We start from the raw sequence: 24161 nt of genomic DNA, 5'->3' as shown, positions 1-24161 counted from the left end.
CCCTGCTATGTTGAGATAAGTGAGATTCTTCAACAGTTACTGTCACAGGTAAAACAAATTCAGTGTATGGAGAATAATGTAACTTAATGCCAACTACCAGCAGACTAAAGCAGTGAGAACTAAAAACAAACTCAGAACATCTTCCTTCCCATCCAGCTTCTCTGAGTGGAGCAGGTAATTGGGAAATTGAGGTTGTAGTCAGTTAATCTCTGCTGCTTCTTCATGGTCACTCTGCCTCCACTGCAGGTGGGGTCCCTCCCACAGATGCTGTCCTTCCCAAACTGATCCTGCATAGCCTTCCCACAGACTACAGCTCTCCCAGCACTGCTCCAACATGACTCCATACCATGGGGCCCACCATTCAGGAGCACACTGTCCCACACTGTCCCCATGGGTGCAGCTCCCCCAGCCCCTCTGCTCCACCATGAGGTGCTCTCCATGGGCTACAGCTCTGGCATGGGGCTGCTTCTGTATGGGGTATCCATGGGCTGCAGCTCCTTCAGCCACTTCTGCTGCTGCCCCATGGCTGCACATGGAGATCTGCTCCACCTGGTATCCGTGGGTTGCAGGAAGACAGCCTGCTCTGCCATGGGCCTCTCCTAGGCCATGGGAGCTCCTGCTCTGCACCTGGAGCAACTCCTGTCCTCCTTCTGCACTGACTTTGTTGCATGCAGGACTGTTCTCTCACATTTTTCGCTCCTCTCTCCCAGCTGCTGTTGCACAGCAGTTTTTCCCTGTCCTGAATTTACTCTCCCAGAGCACACCCAGCATCCTCATGGCTCTGTTCTGGCAGCGGTGGGTCTATTTTGGAGCAGCTGGAGCTGGATCTGATCTGACATTGGGCAGTAAAGGGCTTCTCATAGAGGCCACCCTTGCAGCCCCCCCACAAACACAACCTTGCCATATGAACATAATACCCTGCTATATCTTTTTGTATAAAAAGAAGGATAAATGCAATTTCCTTCACTGAGGAAGTACAGGTGATGTTCTCTCCCAGAATTTGAGAGACAAACCACAACAGTGAGGTCTGCTTGTGTCAATCACTGTCTGCTTTCTGAGAGAAAATAAGTAATGTGTTGTTTTAAGAATCACTTTTTCTTTGCAGGACCTGTTTCTGGAAAGCTGTAGCCCAGTGCACACATTGAGTGCTCAAGCAAAGTGTGACAGGCTAAAGCTCTTTGGCTGCCCCACTTCATGTACCCCTCCTCTACCGAAGGAATTAACAATAGAAAAGCACCAGAAAGCCATTATCTTCAACATGGCAAAATGAAAAAGGATAATTAGCTCCTACAGGCAGTGTAATGAAAATGTGGAAACAAATCTCTGTTGCAGAAGGGAAATAAATTAAAGGCTGGCTTGCAGGACCAAGTAATCCATAGGAACCAAAAGTAATATAAGCTGTTGCTTTTACCAGTTCTGGCTTCAAGAGATGTTGAGGGCATCTAACCAAGTCTCAGTCAGTATTTTTCTTTCAAACAGTGTATTTTAAAGGATTGACTGTTGCAGCTATCAGTCTGGTTAAAACCTCAGACAAATGTCTCAGCATGAGAGCTCATCCCCTGAAGAAATGAATCCCCAGATTACCATGGGACCAGAAAGAAGATCTCTCTCATCCAAGGAGGTGGGTGTTTGCTTAGGCCCCTCCTCAGAGCACAATGCTTTTACTTATGTCAAAAAAAACCTTCTTTGAGGTGGATGAAATGTAGCAGTGAGAGGCAAAATTAGGAAAGAGGTAGCGTCCAATTTTTACATTTTCAATCATTATCACTATGAACTTGAAAAAATAATTCAAGTACATTACAGACAAACTTCTGGGAGGTTCTGGAAAGAGGCTAAATCTGTTTGCTCAAGTTATACTTCCTGGGAGGAGTCCAGCTTGTCAATAAATTTGCATACGATAACTATGGGGAGGTAACATGCATTTACACCGTAGCAACCAATCCTCTCATCTGGACACAAACCCAAACACAAAAGATAACCTTTCCTCCTAGGTCCTCATTCACACATATCTTCAAATTGCAAGCAAGGTTCTTCAAATCATGGCACGAGCTACAAACACAGAATTTATTATTTTATGACAACTGCTGTTTAAAATGAATTGCTGTAGTAGCACAGTGGCACAGACACTGCATTTTATTTGCTTCCTAGTATTTATTTATTTTTCAATTTTATTTTATTTTCAGCCACAATGACATGAAACTTTTTTTAATCTTAAAGTTGAGGTTTTCAGGTAATCACTTCAAGAGCACAAGCATCAAAAAAAAAAAAAAAAAAAAAAAAAAGAAAAACGAAAAAGAAAAGAACTAGTATAAATAGTATAGTATAGTAAATAGTATAAATATAGTACATATATAGTAAATAGTATAGAATAGTGTAAAAGTTGCAAAGTGGAATAGCAGGAAGTAATAATGAAAGTTATTGAATCTGGTAATGAACTTGGACATTTCAAAGCACGTAAAACAAGAGCACCTCCTTGGTTCCCATTCTCTTGTGCCTCCACTCCCTCCATTTGATTAACATTTCACTTATGTTTCAACAATTTTTTTTGCTGGTAGAAAGTAGAAATGGTAATTAATTAAATTAAGATGTACTCAAACAAGCCAAAGTTACTTTATGCTAAAAAACCTGAGGCATATCCCAATCTTGCTCACACTGATTTGCTGACTTTCTATGTTCTTAACTGATATACTTTGCTTGCTATTTTTAATTCATACTTCAGAACCCGAAGTAGTTTTTCAATCTGCAGTTAATACAGTAACTTGGAAGCTACTGACAGTTACTTGGTAAAATTAGCCTTTACATGGCTATTTTGCACTGGGATATTTTATCTGCAATTTGTTTTTGGTAGCATGAAATATATGATGTTGTGAACTAAGAAAAATGAGAAGGATGAGAAAAAAAGGCTATACAGTTCTGAAGAAAAATGAAATAGGAATGAAAATGTTAGGAAACTGAGGAAAGTTTTATAAGAAAGAAGCTAAACAAAAAATGGTGCATAGGAAATGAACTTTAAACTCAGAAGTAAAACACAGATACTTACCTGTTGTATATATATGTATATACACACACGCATATATAAGGACTAAATTTTAGAAAATAATGATTTTTTCAAAATGCGTCACTTTTAGAAGTAATCTTTTAGAAGGATAAAATAATCATTTTAACAGAGAGACTAAATAACTGTTCACATATGTCTATGAAGACAAATATGTCTGTCTATGTCTACTTCATATGTCTATGAAGACAATAGCTGTAATAGGTATATCATTGTAAATGTGATCTATAATAAGGCTAAAACATTTTTTTTTTTTAATTTACAAATTTGATGTTTTTTCCTGTTACCAAGTTATCATTAAAACTTTATTTTAAAAGAAACTCTCAGTTCTTCAGTCATCGGCTTAGACAGGTGGTATAGAGAATACCTGACTGAAAGATCAGTGAGAACAAAATAATGAAACAGCTACTTTTTGATGCAGTGTTTAATTCCTAAATGTTTTTTTTTTTTTAATACACATATTTTTTTTCAGTCAGTAGAAGCAAAACATACATTCTAGTAATTTTTTTGGAAGAAAGATACCTACAGCTGCTGTCTTTATAGATTGATATCTACTTTTCATAAGCTTAGGTATAGTAAACAACTGAAATGTTGTTAAGAGATGTTTATGCACAATACTATCCTATACATTACACTGTATCATAGTTGAATATATAAATACTAACATTCTATATAAATAAGCATATTCCTACTTACCCAACAGACAGAAAAGGTTCCTTTGATTCAAGTCTGTCAAGCAAATAACATGAGTTTAATATATAAATATTAATTCAATTTTAGAACATTCATGTGATTAACCTAAGATGAATACTCTCAATATGAAATTCATTTGGGGATGAATGCATAATGTGAAAACCATAGAAGGGCCTAACCTATTATTCTATGAGCTTCAGCTGAAAGGAGCCTCGTTTTCTTAACTGAACTTTGGTTTAGCAATCATTTATGAAGCAGCACCTCTAAACCCTTTAAACCTCAATGATTCGGATGGTTTGTGTAGCCAAGCTAGATTGAGCAAGTAAAGGATTTTTTTTTCCCCTTAATGGCAGTGTTTCAGGAAAGATACTTAATCTTTTATTTTTTTAACTTTAAACATAAAATTTAGTGTAAATTTAAACAATTTTCCTTATTTGATGCTTTCACACTCATTTTATTTGCTTTTTGATATCTCCTATTTCTACAACGTGCTCATTTCTTCATTCTGAGAAATTGTAGCAGATCTGCCACAAACGGCTTTGCACTGGAGCTGAAGGTCTCCAATTTGGTAAACACAGAATCATGCACAGTTCCAAAAAATGTTGTCAAAAATGTCATTCTCAAATGCCCTGCCATTACTGCTGTCTCTGTGAAGAGCTGCACCACTGCAAACTGTCAGGAGACTCTTCTACTGGTAGCTTTCAATCAACCAGGATGAACTTAAAACTTATTTTACTCTATTTTCGCTCCACTTTTTGCAGCTGGAAGTAGTGCCTCCTATTTGTTTCCGTGGAAACTACAACAGATACAAAAGAACACAATACACTGTTTGATAGAGCTGAGCTACAAAACACAGTTTCTCTACATATTCACGACCACTAGCTATGCATTTTTGCCAGTGATGAAAAGAGCCTGCTTGCAGTGCTCATAAAAATCTGTACCAGTGGAGATGACCCACTGTTTCACAGCTGTTATGACAGTATCAATGCTATGAAACTGTTGCCCCTGCTGTCCATCTTTCATAGATGGAAACAGATGGAAGGCAGAAGGCACAAATTCTGGCCTATGAGATGGGTGCAGTAGGGCAGCCCAGCCAGGACTGGCAATGCGCTCCACGGTCTTCAAACTGCTATGGAACCTGACATTATTGAGTTGTGAGAGAAAGGTTGTCATCTCTGGTGTGACTCTGGTACTTCGAGCTTTCAGCTTAGTCAGTGTGGTGATGTAGAGGTCAGAACTGATGGTTTGTTTGGGTTCCAGGAAATTCAGAAGGATCACCCCTTTCCTATCCCAAAAGACATTGCTCATCACTTTACTCATTAAGAGCTGTGTCTTGAGCTTTTTCTATGATGAGTAATTCACATGTTGCTACTCTATGGACTGTTATGATGACTCCAGATCATAATGGTGACACTATGTCTTCTCATCGTTAGTGATGAGATCCAAGAAACTATCAACTTCAGACTTGTATTCATTCAGTAAGTCCTGACAAACTTGCGTATGATGTTCTTTACGTTCCTGTGTATTTATCACTGTATTTCTGAAAGGATTGTATGACTATGTCAGTAAAAAATATTTAAAAAAATTTAAAAAAATATTAAAAAATTAAAAAATGCTTTCCATCCCCTATTGCCATGCTGCACACCAAACTCTCATAGCACCAAGATTATGCGTAGCCTGACATGTTTAAGCAGTATTCCAGACAGCAATGAAGTGACAGGACCCTTCACATGGGTGCATCAGTCCTTTTCCTGCAGGGTCTGCACCAGACTCAAACCCAGCTAGTGTTATGCTTTTGTTTTATTTTACTTCCATTTTTTCCGCTTAATGTAATGAGCCAATCCTGTAAATTATCCAGAGTTTGGCTCAGGAGATTATCCATGAGCAAAATGAGCAGAAATGAAAAGCCTAGTAACATTTTTGCAGACATCACAGCATAGAAACTATGTAATGAAAAGAGATCTGGCACTGTTATGATGGAGGATAGTTTGGTGGATTTTACTTTCATATTAAAAGCATGTGATAGAATGCCCTGTGGACAAAATACTGCAATTAAAAATCTATTTGAAATCCATTGTCAAGATGGAATTCAATTTGATTTAAATAGTGTTGCCCTGAGTTTGACCCCTCTCTAGTATATTCGACTAAATGGTTTTAGATAATTTGCTTCATTACTTTAAATTAGTTCAAGTGTTCCTCATAGTAAAGGAATACAATTATCTGTTGCCCTTTTATTTAAATTGCTAATTCAGTATATGACAAATTAATATAAAGGTTTTAAAACTGCAACACCGTATAAAATAACACGCTATATCATTTTTACAAATGCCATTTATAAAAAACTTTTATAGATATTTTGCTTTCTTTTCTAGCCTGCAGTATACCAAATTCTCTTGAATTCTGAAGAAATTTCACATAATTAAATGCAATTTCTCAAAAAGAGTAATACTGATAGGCACTGAGAGAAGTGCTGCCATGCACCTCCAGGAAAAAATGTTAAAACGGAATTTATTTATTTATTGGGGGGGAGGGAGGGAGTACTGAGTATGCAAGAAATACTGAAGTGGGCAGTAAACAAAGGGAATAATATTTTAATTGAATAGGAATAGTAATGAAGCTGCACTGATCAGGACTTTTCATTCTTCCCTGACATGGTTTTCCCACTAGAAAATTTTGGTTTGTCCAAATGTCAAGGCAATATATCAGTTTGAAAAGTTGGAAGGGAAGTTGACTGGTAGCACAAATGGGTCATGGAAGACTGAGGTTGTCTTTCCTTTTGATTCTAAGGTAAGTTTTGTAAAAATTCTAACGTTCTTACCTACATATAATTGCAGAAGACAAAAGTATTTTTACACCATGAGAGTTGCTCAATTAATATCAGCCACTGTAACAGGCATACGTAATCAATTTATAACCATTGATATGCTACAGTACTGTCACACTATGTGTTTAAGATAAGAACACCAGAAATTTCCCATTTAGCATTTTACCACTTGCAACTGAGCTCTTGTCTTGAGACATTTTATAGGATCTGATTTAAAAAAAAAGTATTTTATTATTTCCCTTGCTGCTAAGCTTGCCTACATTAATGCTGATTATCTAAATCCCATCTTTGATATGGATTGAGCATGGAGATGAATAAAGATGGCTTTTTATATCTCAAATCTGACCCAAGATACATAAATCAATATCAGTTCTTGTCAAGTAATCATTGCCTCTCCTTCCCAAAACTTATTTACAGGAAAAAGTAGATAACATTACTAACAATATTTGTACTGTACACAAGTAAATGGATTTTAGGCAAGTATTCTCCAAAGTAATTTATTATGAATCAATATTTTCCTAGTGGTGATCATATAATTTCCACTTCTACAGAGCAAGTAAGAAAAATATGTGGAATAGAAGCCACTTAGTCTTATTCTAACTTTTCAGTATAATAAAACTGTCTATCCTGAATCAGGAAAAGCAATGGTCAGAAACAAAACTGTCTTAGACAATTCATTTTGGGTTACAACTTCAAATCAGATTTCTCAAGGAGAATAACCTGAGTGTGTCGCTGATGCCATATACTGCCTTATCTGACAGTGACTACAATTGACAGGGGTGCAGGAAGAATTAATACTTCTAACAGGAATCCAAAGGATTTCAGCTTTTCCTTCATGTGCAGGAAAATCATGTGTTGATTTTCTTCATAGTGTCTGTTACGATGCTGGGTTTTGGCTTTGGGAGAAAAAAAATGCTCATAAAACTCTGATGTGTTAGTTGTTGTTGAGCAGTACCACACAGAGCTGAAAATGTTTGAACTTCTTGTCCTGCCCTGCCAGTAAAGTGGACTGAGGGGGCACAAGGATCTGAGAGGGGTCAGAATGAGGACAGCTGAACTAAGCTGGCCAAAAAGACACTCCACAACATCTGATATCATGCAGAAAAACTTTAAAAACTGTGAGGAGTTGGCTGGACACGCAGCCACTGTTTGGTGAATAAGCATCAGTTGGAGGGCAGTGAGCAACTGTTTTGTGCATCACTGGTTTTGTAAATATATTATGATTACTGTTATTATTTTCCTTTTTTTTTTTTTTTTTCCTTTTCCATTTTAGTAAATTGTTTTTATGTCAACCTGGGAGTTCTGTTTTGTTTTCCCGATTCACCTCCCCATCCCGATGGGAGAGTATAGTGCTGAGCTGCCTGATGGATTAAACCACATAAGAGATATTATTTCATGGAAATAATATCTACTATACTATCTACTAAGATTAAAATAGCCATTATTGGTCCTCCTTCCTTCCCTTTTCCTGCACCCTAAAAGAAAGTAATTTTCCAATATGTTTGAATGAGATCTCTGTTGTAGATCTCATACGTTATTTCTGATGCAGATACTAAGGTTGGTCCATATAAGACTGCATGGTTGTATCACTCTGTCTTTGTGTGCCTATGATTACTGTATGATTCAGTCTGCATGAATGCAGTCCACCTGCATATAATATGCTGTAAGAGTGAGATGACTTTAGGCTTTTTAGAGTCTTAAATTGAACGGAATGGAATATTTGGTTTCTATTTAAAAATAAATAAAAATATTGAAAATGTCACTGACTATGCAGTACATTTTATTTAGCCCATTCTACTTATTACCTAAGCCTGTAATAAGCTAATAAGGTAATGTCAGAGCACTCTGTGCAGAAAAAGAATTTTAGGGAACTTTTAGCATGAGTTATTATCTGTGGTACCTAATGATAAATTCTGTAACACAGCATGCTGGCACTGTGCACTGAAAACCAGATTAAACATAATGGAGGATTTCAAAGTCAGCCCAAGATAATATAGTATACATCCTTTTAAATTCTTCTACAAAATTTTATAAAACAGTTTTTTTACACATGACCAAAGTTATGTAGATCCCTAACAAAACCTGAATCGTGTCACATGATTTGTAAGCAACAAATCCCTGACATATGTACAAACAGAATAAAAAGTAGTGTTCAGTACTGGAAGGATGTGCTTTCAAGGAACTGACTCTTCCCTCTGATATCTTTCATAACATCAGGAAGCTAAGATGAAAACAAAGGCTGGCATATGGAAAAGCTGATTTCAATATACCAATAAAATTGCACTTTGTTAAGTGGTATGCTGAGTGTGCCCTGTCCTACAGCATAGAATGGGGGCTGTGGGAGGGAGGGAAGAAGCAGGGGCATGGAGAAGAAAAGTAGAGGAAGTAGCTTCCAATACTTATTAGTAAGTGATCTAAATTGTAGGCAGTAAAAAGAGAACAAAATACAAAATCTCCAAGACTTATGAAGTTTAGAGTGATGTAATATTTCCAGAGAGCTAGAACTGGAAAGGATTATCATATCCACCTAATAATCCATCCTTCAGGTAATGGCCCTCCTGGCTCTGATTGCCTTCCCCAGCCGAAAGCATACTCATTTGGTGCCTTTGTTCCAATAAGTAAAGGAAACAAACTCAAGAATGAAAGGTACTCCATGTCACTGCTGTCAATATTAATTCGCTTTTCCTCTGATATGCTAATGCATTTTGCAAAAATCTATACTCTCAACAAAAGAGAATTTTGAAAAAAATGTAGTGGTGTACTTAGCTATCTACCTTAAAGTCCTATTTCTGACAGCTTTAATCAATCTTTGCATGAAGTTTGTGTCACCTGACCCTTTTCTGCTCTGAAAAAGTAAGAACATTCAAGTCAATATGATCAGGTCTAAACATGTCCAGAATTAGTTCACAATGGTGGGCTGAACAAAATAGCATTGACAGATCTAATGCATACAATCAATACTATTCTGTGCAGCTGCTTGTAGTCACAAATAGATGGAGGTTAATGCAGGCATTGTCTTTGAGGATCCCAAGGCTAGAGGTTTAATCTCCTTTTCCCTCAATGACACTACCAACTCCTGAAAGTTGTTTCCGGAAGGGCAGTGTTTTGACAGTGTATGATTCATGTTTGTCATGCTGTTTCCTGGAGTAATCTCACTCTTTCAAGACCAAAAAATACAACATACAGTTTCATGCCAATAGATATCATAAATTGCTCATTTCTTAGGACTCATAATGTATTCAAACACATTTATGAATACATTTCTTATTTTTCAGTAAAATACCCGGTGTTTTTTAAAATATTATGTGAAGAATAGCAATCAATCTAACAAAAAAGCATTCAATTTGTAACATATTCCTAAAAAAAAAATAAAATTTCTTTAGAAATTATGCATCATCTGCAGCATTTAAGTATAAATACTGGCAAGCAGGACAATATATTTTCAAACTGGGTACTCCTTGACTAGCACATTCACCAAGAAATAAGCTTGTGAGGAAATTTCATTGCTAATAGCTCACTGAATATTAATATGTTGCTACTGTCCCTCTCTGCTGTACACAGCATAGCCTTTTATGCTATTTGTAATCTTACTCAACAATCCATTTTCTCTTAAACTCTTTTTTTTCTGATATGATTCTTAGGACTAAAATATATTTATTTTAAGTTGCAGCCCTTCATTTATCCAGCCTTATTAATGTATTCACAGAAATCTAAATCTGTAATCCAGTGCCACATGTCTATGGCTGTTTCCAAGCCACCTGAACTGCACCCTTGCAGTATATCAACATCTTCCATACCAAAGTGTAGAGGAGTTACTTTTCATGAGAACAAATGTCTAATTAAGAGCCCCCAAAACGGGGTTCAGAAGCACAGACTTCTCCTGCATTATTGATTACTGCTCCAATTATAGGAGTACTAAATTCTTAAAAATGAACAATTCTGCTGTTTGGTTGCCATGTTAGCAAAGATCCTGCTCTGTTCTCTGTCAATAACAGTTTTTCACTTTTAAGACTTCTCTAATGTTAAGACAATTACCAAGCAACAGTGGTTGCAAAATGAGATACTGTTTGTCTGTTATCTGCCTCATCAAAACATGAATGTGGAAAAATTACCATGGTTTCTGTTTCTGATTTTTCTTTATATGATGCCGGTACTATCATTTTTCTTTTTAAGATAACAAAAGCACAGCTGAGTATCTACAGAAGGCATCATTTTTTTTTTTCCTGCTAGTAAACAGTGAATCCAAATTCTGATTATTTCTTAAAACAAATGTAAAAAGTCATGAAGTATTAAGGGGTGGAAATCTCACATACGGCTAGGATGGAAACTGGGCTCAGACTGTCAAGACTGGATGGCTAAATGTACTATTTCTGTTTGCCTGCAGGCAAAATCATCAGTGGTCTAGATCTTTTAGGAATTTACTTTCTGAGTTATGTGTCAAAAATTATTCAGTCTTATTAGCACCACAAGCACTTGGATAAGAAAGGAGGCTTAGTAATTTCAATGCCACCAAAATGCAGTGAATATATTTTCTGTTCCACTTAAGTGTAAACAGTGAAAAAAACATGGGGAAAAAAAAAAAAAAGAGTTTCACAGTTAGTTACTTTTGCTATGGTATACTGCTTCAGGTTTTAGAGGAGATAAAAAAAAGCAAGAAAGAAGATTAAAGACCAGAAAAAAAGCAATAATAAGAAAACTAGCTATTCTTCTCCAAACTTGGTAAACTCTGAGCAAGACTGTGATTACAGTGTCTGGGCTTTTGTGGAAGAAAGCAACACCAGACGTGATACCATATATCACCATCTGCAAGAAGACAAGTACTGAGCTAGGAAAAAGGAATGCACCTCCTCTGCAGATGTGTGTAAACAGGTGTCATTGGTTTCCTCTAACAAAGTGAAAAAATAAATTACAGAAAGACTGTAAGTCTAAGGAGTAACTTGGCAGATGGGAACAAAGGTGAGTGCTAGTCTTATTGTATGTGCAGCACTATCCTTCAAGTCAAGATCATAGTATAAAATTTCTGATGGAGGTGAACACATACACACACATACACACACACACACACACAAAAAAAAAAAAAAAGAAAGAAAGAAAAGGAGGGGGAGAGCAATTGAAGATTTATGATACACTGATGAGTGGAGAAGGATTGCCTGCCCATAGTCATTAGAGATAGCTCCGAAAAGGAAGTAATAGTTTTATAGTACTGAAGAGAAAGAAAAAGAAAAAAAAAAGTCTTATTGTGCTTCTTATAAAAGGTACAACATAGTTTGGAAATAGTATGACTGAAACTATAACACAAGATGACAAATATATTTGATAGAATAAGATCTCTTGATCTTTATCTGTGATTTGTCTTCAAGATTTTCCTGTATATTACCAAGGATCTCCCCACTCTTCCCTCACTGAAGTTATTAGGTTCTGAGCATTCATGCCTGGATCATGTGAAAGGGCATACTTGTGCTCCTTTTGATCACATGGATTTATTCACTAAACAGCTCTGTGACCAAACAGACTGCAGTTAAACTGACATCACCGAGAAACACAAAGCTGTATGTATTGGCCAATGGCATCCTGGCTTGTATCAGAAATAGTGTTGCCAGCAGAAGCAGGGAAGTGACCCTCAGTGGTGTACTCAATGCTGTACTCAATGCTGGTGAGACTGCACCTTGAGTACTGTTTTGGGCCTGCCAGTGCAAGAAAGACACTGCGACCCTGGAGTGTGTCCAGAGAAGGGCAACAAAACTGGTGAGGGGTCTGGAGCACAGGCCTTATGAAGACTGGCTGAAGGAGCTGGGATTGTTCAGTCGGGAGAAGAGGAGGTGCAGGGGGGACCTTATTGCTCTCTACAACTTCCTGAAAGGAGGTTGTGCTGAGGTGGGGGCAGGGCTCTTCTCCTGCATAACTAGCGATAGGACAAGAGGAAACGGTCTCCAGTTGCACCAGGGTGATTCAGGTTGGATATTAGGAAAAGTTTCTTCTCTGAAAGAGTAGAAAAATTGCTATGAGTTGTGAGAATTTCAGAATAAATGTTCAATTATTTTCCTGTAAAGTAGTGAATGCTTCAGATGTGATCTCTGAGAACATTATTTGAAGAAATGAAAGTAAAATACGTTTTGTCAGACTTAAAATTATCTCAATTTAAATTTTAATTTAAACTTCAGTCTTTTTTTCAGGAGAAACCATGAAGCAACAGTCATCTCAGATATGTCCCACTGCACTGAAACAAAATACCTTATTTTATGAAGGATAGTAATCAAGGGCATAGAAAAGATATATTTATATAAAAAGGAAGTACTTTACGTTTACTCAAAAGAGATATCAAACTGTGTAATCTCAATACAATGCATTCATTAAAAAAATATATTCCATAAGCATAAGTAACTTTTTTTTTTTTTAATCTTGTAAAAAATCCTAAGAATTGAGAGGCATAATCACATTTTAATGCCATTGTAAAGCATCAAAAAAAAATTGATCAGGTTTATTTTCTGTTGGTTGTACTGTGCTTCTAGGTTCTAGTAAACCAAGAATAAAAATGAGACAAAAATGTAATAAGAGAAAGAAAGAATAAAGAAGAACGTTATAATAAATCTAGAACAATAATCAAGAAAGGTCCTTATGCCTGCAGTTATTTTTCTTACGTGCCAGTAGAGCATATAGTTAATATATTGCCAACAGCACACCACAGAAAGCATTATGCAAAATACTGCAGTATTCAAAAAGAATAGTAGTGCTTGTTTGGCACAGAACTTTTTGAGATTATGTAATGTTTTCAAAGGTGAGTAATGATCTTAAGAATCCTTCTTCCCTGGAAGAGGTGATCACGTTGCCAGTCACTCTGCCTGCCACACTTTCTTCTGAAATGAAGAATGCCCAGGAGTGCTCAGGACATCAACTGGAAATAATGGATGGCTGTAAGGATTGAAAGACCTACCACTTACTACAGAAAATATCTTAAGATACATCTGAGAAATGGGCAGCAAGTAGAGAAAGGCTGTAAGAAATTCTTTAAGCCTCTGGTATGAAATAAAACTGCAAACCTAAAGAATATGCAAGATGTGCAGCATAATCTAAGCAGTTTTGTGATGGGTATTATAAAAATAAAATGTACTGAGGAAACTGACAGTATTTTTTTCAAAAACGACAAAAAAAACCTCTAACTTTGATATTAAAAGCATAAGCACATGCTGTAAATAAAAGGATATCTCTTTCCAGTATATTAAAACTAGACTTCTGAATAAACTAATTTCCTCCACAGGCCACAAGACTTACTCAATTATAAAGTAAAGGTTGTTTAATATGGCTAATTAGTAGCATGTTAAATCAAGCATGCTGAATACGCATTTCAATTGCATTATATGGAGAAGTGGATGGGAATGGGAAATGACTGTGTATTTTAATGCCACTCAGAGATAACTGAACCATAAAGCCTGAAACTTCAGAGTGCACTTTCTAAAGAGCATGGCCTCCAGGGGCACCTTTGCCAGGGCTACAGATGGGTAGTGCCATGGGAGCCCAATTAGCACAGGGTGAAGATCAGGCCAGCTGAAGCAACACGAGACAAGTTCACTCAGTATTTCCTTCCACTAAATTCATCCCATTCCTTGTCTCATTCCAGGGCAGGCCTCAGCTTGGCGGACATCTGGCTCAAAGGCTTCATGACCACCCCACAGTGGGAATATGGGGAGGAGTAGACCTTGAATAACTCTTCACTGGGCCCTCAAGATGTGGATCTGAAGCAAGACCTGTTTTGCTTATATGGCTTTATGGGGAAGCTTGGAATGTGGCATAGGGGAGGGAGAACTTGTTATATTCAAAAACTCCCAGATAAGTCTTTGAAAGCTTTGTTAATCAACTAGAATACTAAATTGTGTTGAGCAAGGAGAATGAACAGGCACCCCTACAGTGCTCAGTAACTTATGTTCCCATTTTACTCCCAAATCCTGGTTCCCTGCTTCCCTACATTATACAAGCATTAATTCACTCTTTGCGGGTGTTGTTCTTGGCACACAAACTAGTTTTTTCAGCAAGCAGGCTTGGATGTAATCTGGGACAGCTCCCAGATACCTCCAAATAGTACTAGTGACACCACATTAGATTTGGCTCCGTGTACCCAACACAGTCTCCAGCAGTTCTCTCTTCTCATCTCAAACACCAAATGTCTGCAGCAGCCATGCACATTTTTAGGCCTCTACAGCTTTCAGACCATGTATGTAGGCCCTGCAGAGAAGGACTTGGGGTTCCTGGTGAATGAGAAGCTGGACATGAGCCAGCAGTATGTGCTTGCAGCCCAGAAGGCCAACTGTGTTCTGGGCTGCGTTAAAAAAGGGGTGGCCAACAGGGAGAGGGACGTGATTGTGCCCCTCTATTCAACTCTTGTGAGGCCCCATCTGGAGTACTGCGTCCAGGCCTGGGGCCCTCAGTATAGGAAGGACGTGGAGCTCTTGGAACGGGTCCAGAGGAGGGCCACTAAGATGATCAGAGGGCTGGAGCACCTCTCGTATGAGGAAAGGTTGAGGGAGCTGTGCTTGTTTAGCCTGGAAAAGAGAAGGCTCCGGGGGACCTCATTGTTGCCTTCCAAAACTTGAAGGGAGCATATAAACAGGAGGGGGAACGGCTGTTTACGAGGGTGGATCATGATAGGACAAGGGGGAATGGTTTTAAACTGAGACAGAGGAGGTTTAGGTTAGATATTAGGAGGAAGGTGGTGACGCACTGGAACAGGTTGCCCAAGGAGGTTGTGGATGCCCCATTCCTGGAGGCATTCAAGGCCAGGCTGGATATGGCTCTGGGCAGCCTGTTCTGATGGTTGGCAACCCTGCACATAGCAGGGGGGTTGAAACTTGATGATCATTGTGATCCTTTTCAACTCAGGCCATTCTATGATTCTGTGATATGATTCTATGACTTAATACCTTGTAAAAATGGTGGAGAACAAAAATGAAAAATAAATGGCTAAAACAATATTTTATAATGTAATGAAGTAAAATACCAATCTATTTGATTATTTATTTATTTTAATTCTACATTGGTATATTGGGGCATATATTGAGGAAGAAAAGACTTTCATATATTGACACAGAATTGCTTAGTGAAATACTGTTCAAAACACCAGAAAATTAGAAAGACATAGTCTGCTTGTTTACCACAAGACAATATTATTCAACATGTCAGCATCTTTAATCTTCACCTTGGGTTTTAAAGATATGAAGATTGGCCAGTAAATTTTACTACTGCTTAAGGCTAGACCCAAATAACAAGCTGTAAAATAATTTTGAGACGCAGATTTGTTTGGCTTCAGGTTTTCCGCAGAAGTGTTCTGCTAAAAATGGAAATTCACAACAATTTTGAACCTTCTGGGATTTAGTTTTCTCCTCACATACTGAACAGCAATGCAAAATAGGAGGAACACTTCTGGAGCTCACTATTAGGTTAGGTTTCAGCAGATTCCTGAGCACTATCCTAAGCATATATGTAGTTTTGTTCAGAGAGTATGCTTAAAGTTAATAATGGGTTTAGCATCTTTCTAAAACAAAACCCACATTTTTCTGTTCTTTGAGTGCTGGAAAATGATAACATCAGCCTGCTCAAACACTGCTTCGATCACACACCTGCATTCCTGGACAGCATCTCTGTATTTCTACCAGGTCACCTGTTGCTATTTCCACCTTCTGTATACCTCTCTTACATCTTTTAATTTATTCAGAAGCTTCTTGCTCATCTATGCAGGCCATTTGTCAGGACAATTCTTAAACTTCAATGAGGTGTTAGCTAGTTGTCCTTGACCCCTCTTTTTGCTGGGCCTGTCTCTTGTTTTTTTCAGGGATTATTTCAGGGATTATTTCAGGCAGGCTGTCTTCTTTTTAGAAATTAAGGGTTGTGAGCAGTGACATCTTTGCCTGGTAGGAGTGAGGCTGTTAAACTACATATAAGGAGAACATATGGAAATAAATTCTAGTCCTGATGAAGTGAAAGGCAAAACTTTATGCTAACTTTATTATATCCACGATGTCCTTTAAATTCTTAGTGTTATTCTTAATTTTGTCCTCGTGTTTTTTTTGTTTGTTTGTCTTTTGTTGTTTTTTTTCTTTTTTCTTTTTTTTTAACTGTGTCAGGAACAGTAGCACAAATATGTAAAAAGAATTATAAGTGAAATATGAAAGAAAAGAGAGTTTGGGTATGCAAATGAGCCTATGTAAACATCAAAGACGAAATGATAGACTTATTCATGTTGCATCTAATTCATACAGCTGAAAAATTAGTGAGTCTGACATTTAGGTTCATATTAAAGTTTATGTATGTGAGATTGAATGAAACTCTTCCCACAGAGATTATAAAACTAGAAAGGATAGAAAGAGAATTTAGTTTCTGAATTGAAGCATAGACAAATGTCTCAATACCACTTCTGACAGAAGTAGATCAAGGTCTTGCACCTGGGTCATGGCAATCCCCACTACCAATAAAAGCTGAGGGATGAAAGGATTGAGTGCAGTCCTGCTGAAAAGGACTTAGGGGTACTAGTGTATGGAAAGCTGGACATGAGCCAGCAATGTGTGCAGCACAGAAAGCCAACTGTATCCTGGGCTGCATCAAAAGAAGCATGGCCAAGTGATGCTGCTCCTCTACTATGCTCTGGTGAGGCCTCACCTGTAGTACTGCATCCAGATGTGAAGTCCTCAGTACAGGAGAGACATGGACCTGTTGGAGTGCATCCAGAAGAGGGCAACAAAAATGGTTCAAGGTATGGAACACCTCTCCTACAAGGACAGGCTGAGAGAGCTGGGGCTGTTCAGCCTGGAGAAGAGAAGGCTGTGAGGTGACCTGAGAGTTGCCTTTCAGTATCTAAAGGAGAGCTACACGAAAGAAGGGGACAGACTCTTTAGCAGGGTCTGTGGTGATAGGACAAAGGGAAATGGTTTTGCACAAAAAGAGTAGAAATTTAGATTGAAAATAAGGAAAAGGTCTTTTACAGTGAGGGTGGTGAGACACTGCAACAGGTTGCCCAGAGATATGTTGGAAGAACCATCCCTGGAGACATCTAAGGTCAGGTTGGACCAGGCTCTGAGCAGCCTGATCTATCTGCAGATGTCCCTGCGTATTGCAGGGAAGTTGGACTAGATGACCTTTAAAGGTCACTTCCAACTCTAAGGATTTAATGATTCTATGATTCTATGACTTGGATACTTTAGCAGATTATGTTGTGTAATGCATCATAGGATATCACACATCTGAGAATACCACATAGCTGACACAAACAGGTCCAGAAAGCACATCAATGGTAACTTCTTGGTACAAGCAGTAAGAGAGCCAACTAGAAAAGGCACCCTCCTGGATTTGTTGCTTGTGAGTGAAGTGACGATTGGTGGACATCTTATCCTCAGTGACCATGAAGTAGTTGAGTTTAAAACCCTTGATGGCAGGAGGAAAACTGCCATCAAAATCCCTTGGATACAGGGAGAGTAGATTTCAGGCTGCTCAAGGAATTGTCTATTCCCCTCTGATTCTGTTTTTGAAAATACTGCTGTTCATCAATGTTGTTCATATTTTAAGTATCACCTCTTACCAACACAGGAACAGTCAATACCAAAGTGTTAGAAGTGGGAGGTGCAGAAAGTCAGCTTGGCTGAACAGGGAGCTTCTAGAGCTTAGGTGGAAAGTGTATGGCCATTGGAAGAGAGGTCAGATTACATGGGAGGACTACAGAGATGTTCTCTGCAGAAGAAAATTTGTATAGCCAAAGATCAATTGAGGTTGAAGCTGGACAGTTCTGTTCAGGACAAAAAGTTTCTTGAATATGCTTCTGCAAACAGCATAGGGCCAGAGTCAAAGCTTGTTTAAATGACAGTATAGCACATCTACTCTTTCCTCTTTACACACTATATGTGCTGTCTTATTAAAGAAGGAAATTATTTTGGATCAACATCATTTCTTCCTGATAATTCTGATGGATTTTTTACCATCTTACTGTCCTCTAGATGTTGATAAACTGACTGTTTAATTTTTTTTCTACTACATATCTGGAAATCAAAGCTTGGCTGATCTGATAATTTTATGGTTTCTCCTCTTTTTAAAATATAGGTGTACACCTGTCGAAACCTGCTGTTATTCTACCTTACATGACCTCCAAAAGTTTTTGAAAACAGTCAATAATAGTTCACATACAAATTCAGCTAGTTCTTTAAATTCTTTAGGGTGAATTTCATCATAACATTTCCATTGAATTTGCATTCACATCCAGGTTATCCAATTCTTTGATTCCATCCCTCCAGTTAAAATTGATTTTCTTAAATAGCTTGTCAACTAACCTTTCTGCTAATGCGAAATAAGTTTTTTTCTATATGATCTACTATTTTCTCTCCTTTCTTACAGCTTGATAAAAAGTTTCAGTATTATAAAAAAAAAGTAGAAGTTACTCTAACACTAGTCTTTGTGTTGTATTTTATACTTTCATGTGCCTTAGACTTTCTGGTTTCCTGTTAGAGAAAAGCCAACACACTCATGGAGCTGAACTGAGTGGTGCAGTTAATATGACAGAAGGAAACAATGCCATCCAAAGGGACCTGGACACACTTGAAAAGTGGGTTGACATGAACCTAATGAGGTTCAACAAGGTCAAGTACAAGGTGTTGCACTTGGATTACAGCACTCTGAGATAAGTCTACGGACAAGGGGGAAGGACTAATAAAGAACAGTCCTGTGGAGAAGGACTTGGGGGTCCTAGTGGATAAGAAGCGTAATACAAGCTAATAGTATTCAGTTGCATTCCAGAAAGCCAACTGTATCTTGGGCTGCATCAAAAGCTGGACTTGTTCAGCCTATAGTCATTGTGGCCTTCCAGTACTTAAAAGAAGCTAATAATTAGGAGGGACGCTTTACGTGGACTGATAGTGACAGAACGAAGGGCAGTGTCAGTGGGAAATTTTTCACTCAGAGAATGGTGAGGCACTGACACAGGCTGTCCCGAGTAGTTTTGGATACCTTATCCCTGAAGGTGTTCAAGGCCAGGTTGGATGGGGACCTGGACAGTCTGATTTAGTGGCTGGTAACCCTGCCCATAGCAGGAGGTTGGAACTAGATGATTTTTAAGGTAAACAAGCGATGCAAAAATTACCTTTCACCTCCCACAGGCAGACCAATGCCTAAACATCAGATTGGCTGATCAACCAAGCAATGTATATATTGGAAGAAAAATCACCCCGTATTTTTATTTCTGGAAACTACTTGATATGATATAGAATATCCCTTTGGCCAGTTTGGGTCCACAGTGTTCCTTCCCAACACCTTGCCACCCTCAGCCTGCTTGCTGCGAAGGCAGAGTGGGAAAAAGAGAAAGCCTTGATGCTGGTCAGTCATTGCACAGAAATAGCCAAAACGTTGATGTGTTTGAGTGACAAATCCAAAGCAGCACCATATGGGGGCCTAAGAAGAAAGCTAACTCCATCCCGGCTGTCCCCAGTACAACGAAGACATAAGTAAATCTTGACTTTGCCAATAATTTTATAAGCCGTTAACCTTCTCCCATATTAGTACGCTAACAGATAGTGGGATAATGAAACTTCTCCATTATCTTCAGGTGAGGCTTTTGCTATTTATAAAAAAATTAAAAAAAAAAAAAAAAAAAAAAAAAAAGGAAGCCTCATATAATCTAATAAACTGGAACAATAGTCTGTGAGAGATCAATGAGAGGATACGACCAAATATCATTTTTTCTCTGTAAAGATCCGTCAGAACTTCCCACAGTAACTTATCACTGTCTTGTCTGTAGAACATTTATGAGAAACCATTGAAAAGCTCAGAGATGGAACTGTATATATATGTCAGAAGCCACATAACTTCTTCAAGCATCTTTTGAAATACAGAGGGACACAGTCACGTAATCACACATGACTACCAGTAACACTTACAGAAATTAATAGGTTGCAATTGAGAGTAATGATAAAACAGAGATTATTTTCCCCAAAAGTAATTTCCCTATTGCTTCAGCTAAAGGTAACTTATCCCACCCTTGAATTTCCATCTGATACTTTCAGATCAGACCAGGCTTTAAAAGGTCCAAAATGAGTGTCTCTGATTTCACCACTGACATGTCACTCTCAGAGCCAGTGTATCTGCATTTCAGCCATGGAAGAAATTAGCCTTAACTCCTTTCATGGATCTGATGTTTTTCCCACTTTTAAGGGAAGTGGGGTTTATTGAGCAGCAGTGTCTTGTGCATGTCTATCTATCAGTCTCTCTAACAATGTTTAATTGTTTGATTAATTATTTATTTAGTTATTTTTAATAAAGGTAGGGGTTTCTTCATGTTTGTACAAGCTGTATGAAAAAAAAAATCATCTGGGAATAGGAAAAAGACACTATCAGTGCCTTCCTGAACACAAGAGGATGAAGTTCAGTCTTGTTAGATACTGATGCTCACCCTTGAGACACGTATCAATGAGAAACCAGTAGTTTTGCTCTGAAATTATTAGTTATTTCACGAGCAAATACAAAGACAGAGGAACTGAGCCACAGTCAGGCAATAAAGCATAAGGATTAAAAATTGAAATAGCACTCATTTTTTAAAACAGAGCCAAATAAATTATTGATTGCAGCTCCAGAAGTGAGGACTTCAATAAACAGTTCACAAAACACCACAGTGATATTTCTGTCAGTAGTTTTTGTAAATGAAAGTTTTATAATTTTATTGTATACTTCGTAATGATGTTGTTAAATGCTGCGTTTTTATATGGGCCTTAAGTCTACTTCGCCGTTGTTTCCATTTTCACTTCAGGAAAAGTAGAGGGAGCTTCTTTTTCCAATCAAAAGATGGGCACTATTTACATATTGTGATAATCTCACCTAAGTATCAGTCAGGAATTCTATTTGCTAGGTCTATTCCTTGTTGGTGCCATTTAGGTTTTTTTGTTGTGAGCATCAAATAGAGTCTTTACTTCTGAAAGTTAGAATGTTACTCTGAGTAGATTCAATAAGTGCACATAGTGACAGACTGACTCTTTTGCTCACAATCAGAAACTTTTGGTGTGTACAAGAGCTTGATTATATTTCATATGAAATCAAACCATGAATGGGGAAGAAACTTTATCTAGCTCATGTGCTACACGATGGCATTGCTGGATATATTTGGAAAAATTAAACAAAATAAACATTACAGTTTACCATAATTCTTCTAATAAATCTGATTTGTATCATGTTAAGGGTGAAATCTAACTTACCTGTAAAGTGCTGAAAGTGGACGTTTGTTGGCAGGTTTTGGTCTGTATGGTTTTGGTTCTCCTGCCATGTTGATATCTGAAAGCAAACATTTGAAATCCATAAGCCAGAGGTTTGGAAGGTGGAAACACTTTGCAAAGGCACCTTCAAGACACTGGAAACGATCAATAGACATTGAAAACGGACAGCGTATGTAAAATAGCTATCTAGTTTTTACCACTTTTAAATTGATAGTATAAAGCTTTCCTAAATACTCTTACTGTAACACCTGAGGATTTTAGGCAAAATGTCATTTACTGGTAAGAGAGAAATGATATTTTTTACAAACATGAGTTTCCACTCATGAAGGTGAGGATTTCTGAACCTATTACAGAAACTTGAATGGTAACTTAAATGTAGAGACAGATGATGAACTCAGGCCAAAATAAATTGTGGAGCACTGCAGTTGTAAAGAGTTGTTCTTTAAGGTCTTGCAAAATGCAGGCTGATCTTTAACTGGCACTTCATTATCTACTCAAAAAGAGAGTTCTCAAAATTAAATAAAATAACATGGATTTCCTAACCCAAATGCATATTTTTTTGTTCTTCTGAATATCAAAACATACTGTCTTTAAAGTTTTCATGGGCCAAGAGAGTATCTGTTCTTGCACATACCTTGCCTTAGGTAAGTAGTCATAATTCTCAACACCAGAAGTCTTGTGCATATACATATATATTTAATTCATTTATATTATGCCTGTATACTTATCACTGAAATGTAAAAATACATGATGCAATACATTAGTCATGCTGGATCTCGAATTCTTCCCTTCTTTTGAATCGTATTCAGAGACACACCAGGAAATGTACATCCACCATTTTGAATGCTAGTAATAATTACCTATTGAGAAATAAATGCAGACAGGCCCTTTATTGAATAATGCCTTGCCTGAGGGTGGAAAGCTGTCAATATAAATATAAATCTGTATTAAAAAGCACCCGGGTGTTGTACAGTAAACTTTACAATAAATTTCACAGAAAAAGTAAAATTTCTGATCAGGAAACAAATTTCATGCCGTTTGAGTGATGCTACAGCTACTACTCTGCTTGGTTTCACTGATATATGAAAGGGTAACAGTCAACAAAATCAGGAAATCAGAAGAGTTATTTCAGTTTGAAATTTCTGTGATAGAACAATATATTCAATTTACCATGGAATCATGTAGCAATAAAGACTTCTGAGAAAGCACATGTTCTTGTAAAGCCTGTGCTTAATCCAAACTTGAAAGTAGCAGAGGGAAAAGTAAAGATGAAACCTGAGATGCTGAATGAGAAAGCATCACTACACAGTGCAATGACAGTAAAAAAACAAACTTATTTATTTATGCTATTCTCTACCTCAAAACCTGTAATAAAAGCCTGAGACTGATGGACTGGGTAATTTTAGTTTGCACAAAGTAGGAAAAAAAAATCCATGTGATATTTTCTAGTAATCAGAAACACTGAAAAATGTTCATCAGATTTTTTGAAAGCAGAGATTTTTCCATTGGAAGTATTATGCTTCAAGCATTAGAATAATCTTAAATGTATTTTCCATTTAAATTCAATATTTTGATATAAATTAACACATATTTAAAATTATAAAATGTCCTGAAATGAAAAGTTTCCTATAAAAGATATCTATATTTTGTAAAAACTTCTCCATAAAAAAACATTTTAAATTAATCTAATAGTACTTCATTCTACTATGTTATAGAATGTATTAATCTTATATCTTATTCTTCCATAAAACATTACATTTCTAGTTTTACTTGTCTCTCTCAATTAAGATTAATATTGGAGACAGTTTTCATGCTTTCTTGAAATTCTTTCCTGCCATTAATTTTAAGCAATTGCTTTACTAAACATTTATAAATCTTCCACTTCCCTGGTTGTTAAAAATTCAGATACGATTCCCACATTTAAACAAATATAAATTCTAATGTTGGCCCAACAAAGTAAACATCAAGCATTTGTTGAAAGTCACAGGGAATTGTGATAGCTGTTCCACATTTCCATTGGCTCCCGGAAATAACAAAATTGGAATGAAAATTTAATCTTATGACCTTTGCAATAATTAGACCTTTCCGCACTATTTTAATATGTCAGCTTTAAGGTCATTGGCTTTATTGACTTTCAACATCTACTACTAAAACTAGGACAGATTCTAGAGAGGAAATAAAAAGGTAGAATTGCAATCTGTTCTTGGAAAATTCCTGAGGCTCTAGGATTCATCCTCACATACCTTCCATGTCTATCATCTGCTTCTTTTTCAGAGCCGCAGGCCAGGTCATTAGTCTTAGGTATATGAACAGTAAAGAGCTTTCAAAACTTGTTCACACCCTTCTGGAAGAGATCAGTCCT

At 37.3% G+C, this 24161-nt stretch overlaps 1 protein-coding gene and 1 long non-coding RNA gene across 24 annotated transcripts in view; both read right to left on the bottom strand.

Annotated features, from left to right (window-relative positions):
• Window positions 1–24161, bottom strand: part of RALYL (RALY RNA binding protein-like) — a 380415-nt gene that overhangs the window by 58099 nt on the left and 298155 nt on the right. For 21 of the 23 annotated variants that reach the window (XM_040678004.2, XM_040678012.2, XM_025147092.3 and 18 more), the window contains 2 exons: window positions 21782–21857; window positions 3752–3784 (listed from right to left, as the gene is read on the bottom strand). In XM_040678004.2, the coding sequence (XP_040533938.1) occupies window positions 3752–3784; window positions 21782–21857 (109 nt within the window). The remainder of the gene's footprint in view (window positions 1–3751; window positions 3785–21781; window positions 21858–24161) is intronic. The other 2 variants (XM_046919984.1, XM_046920066.1) reach the window with 1 other exon arrangement.
• Window positions 4182–5587, bottom strand: LOC121113076. The gene is made up of 2 exons (XR_005857489.1): window positions 4707–5587; window positions 4182–4544 (listed from the first exon to the last, which is right to left on the bottom strand). It is a non-coding gene; the product is annotated as an uncharacterized LOC121113076 (long non-coding RNA).

This window comes from Gallus gallus, chromosome 2 (genome assembly GCF_016699485.2).
Source record: "Gallus gallus isolate bGalGal1 chromosome 2, bGalGal1.mat.broiler.GRCg7b, whole genome shotgun sequence".
NCBI classification, from domain to species: Eukaryota; Metazoa; Chordata; class Aves; order Galliformes; family Phasianidae; genus Gallus; species Gallus gallus.
Note: the sequence above shows the minus strand (reverse complement) of the source record. Positions and strands in the feature narration are given on the sequence as shown.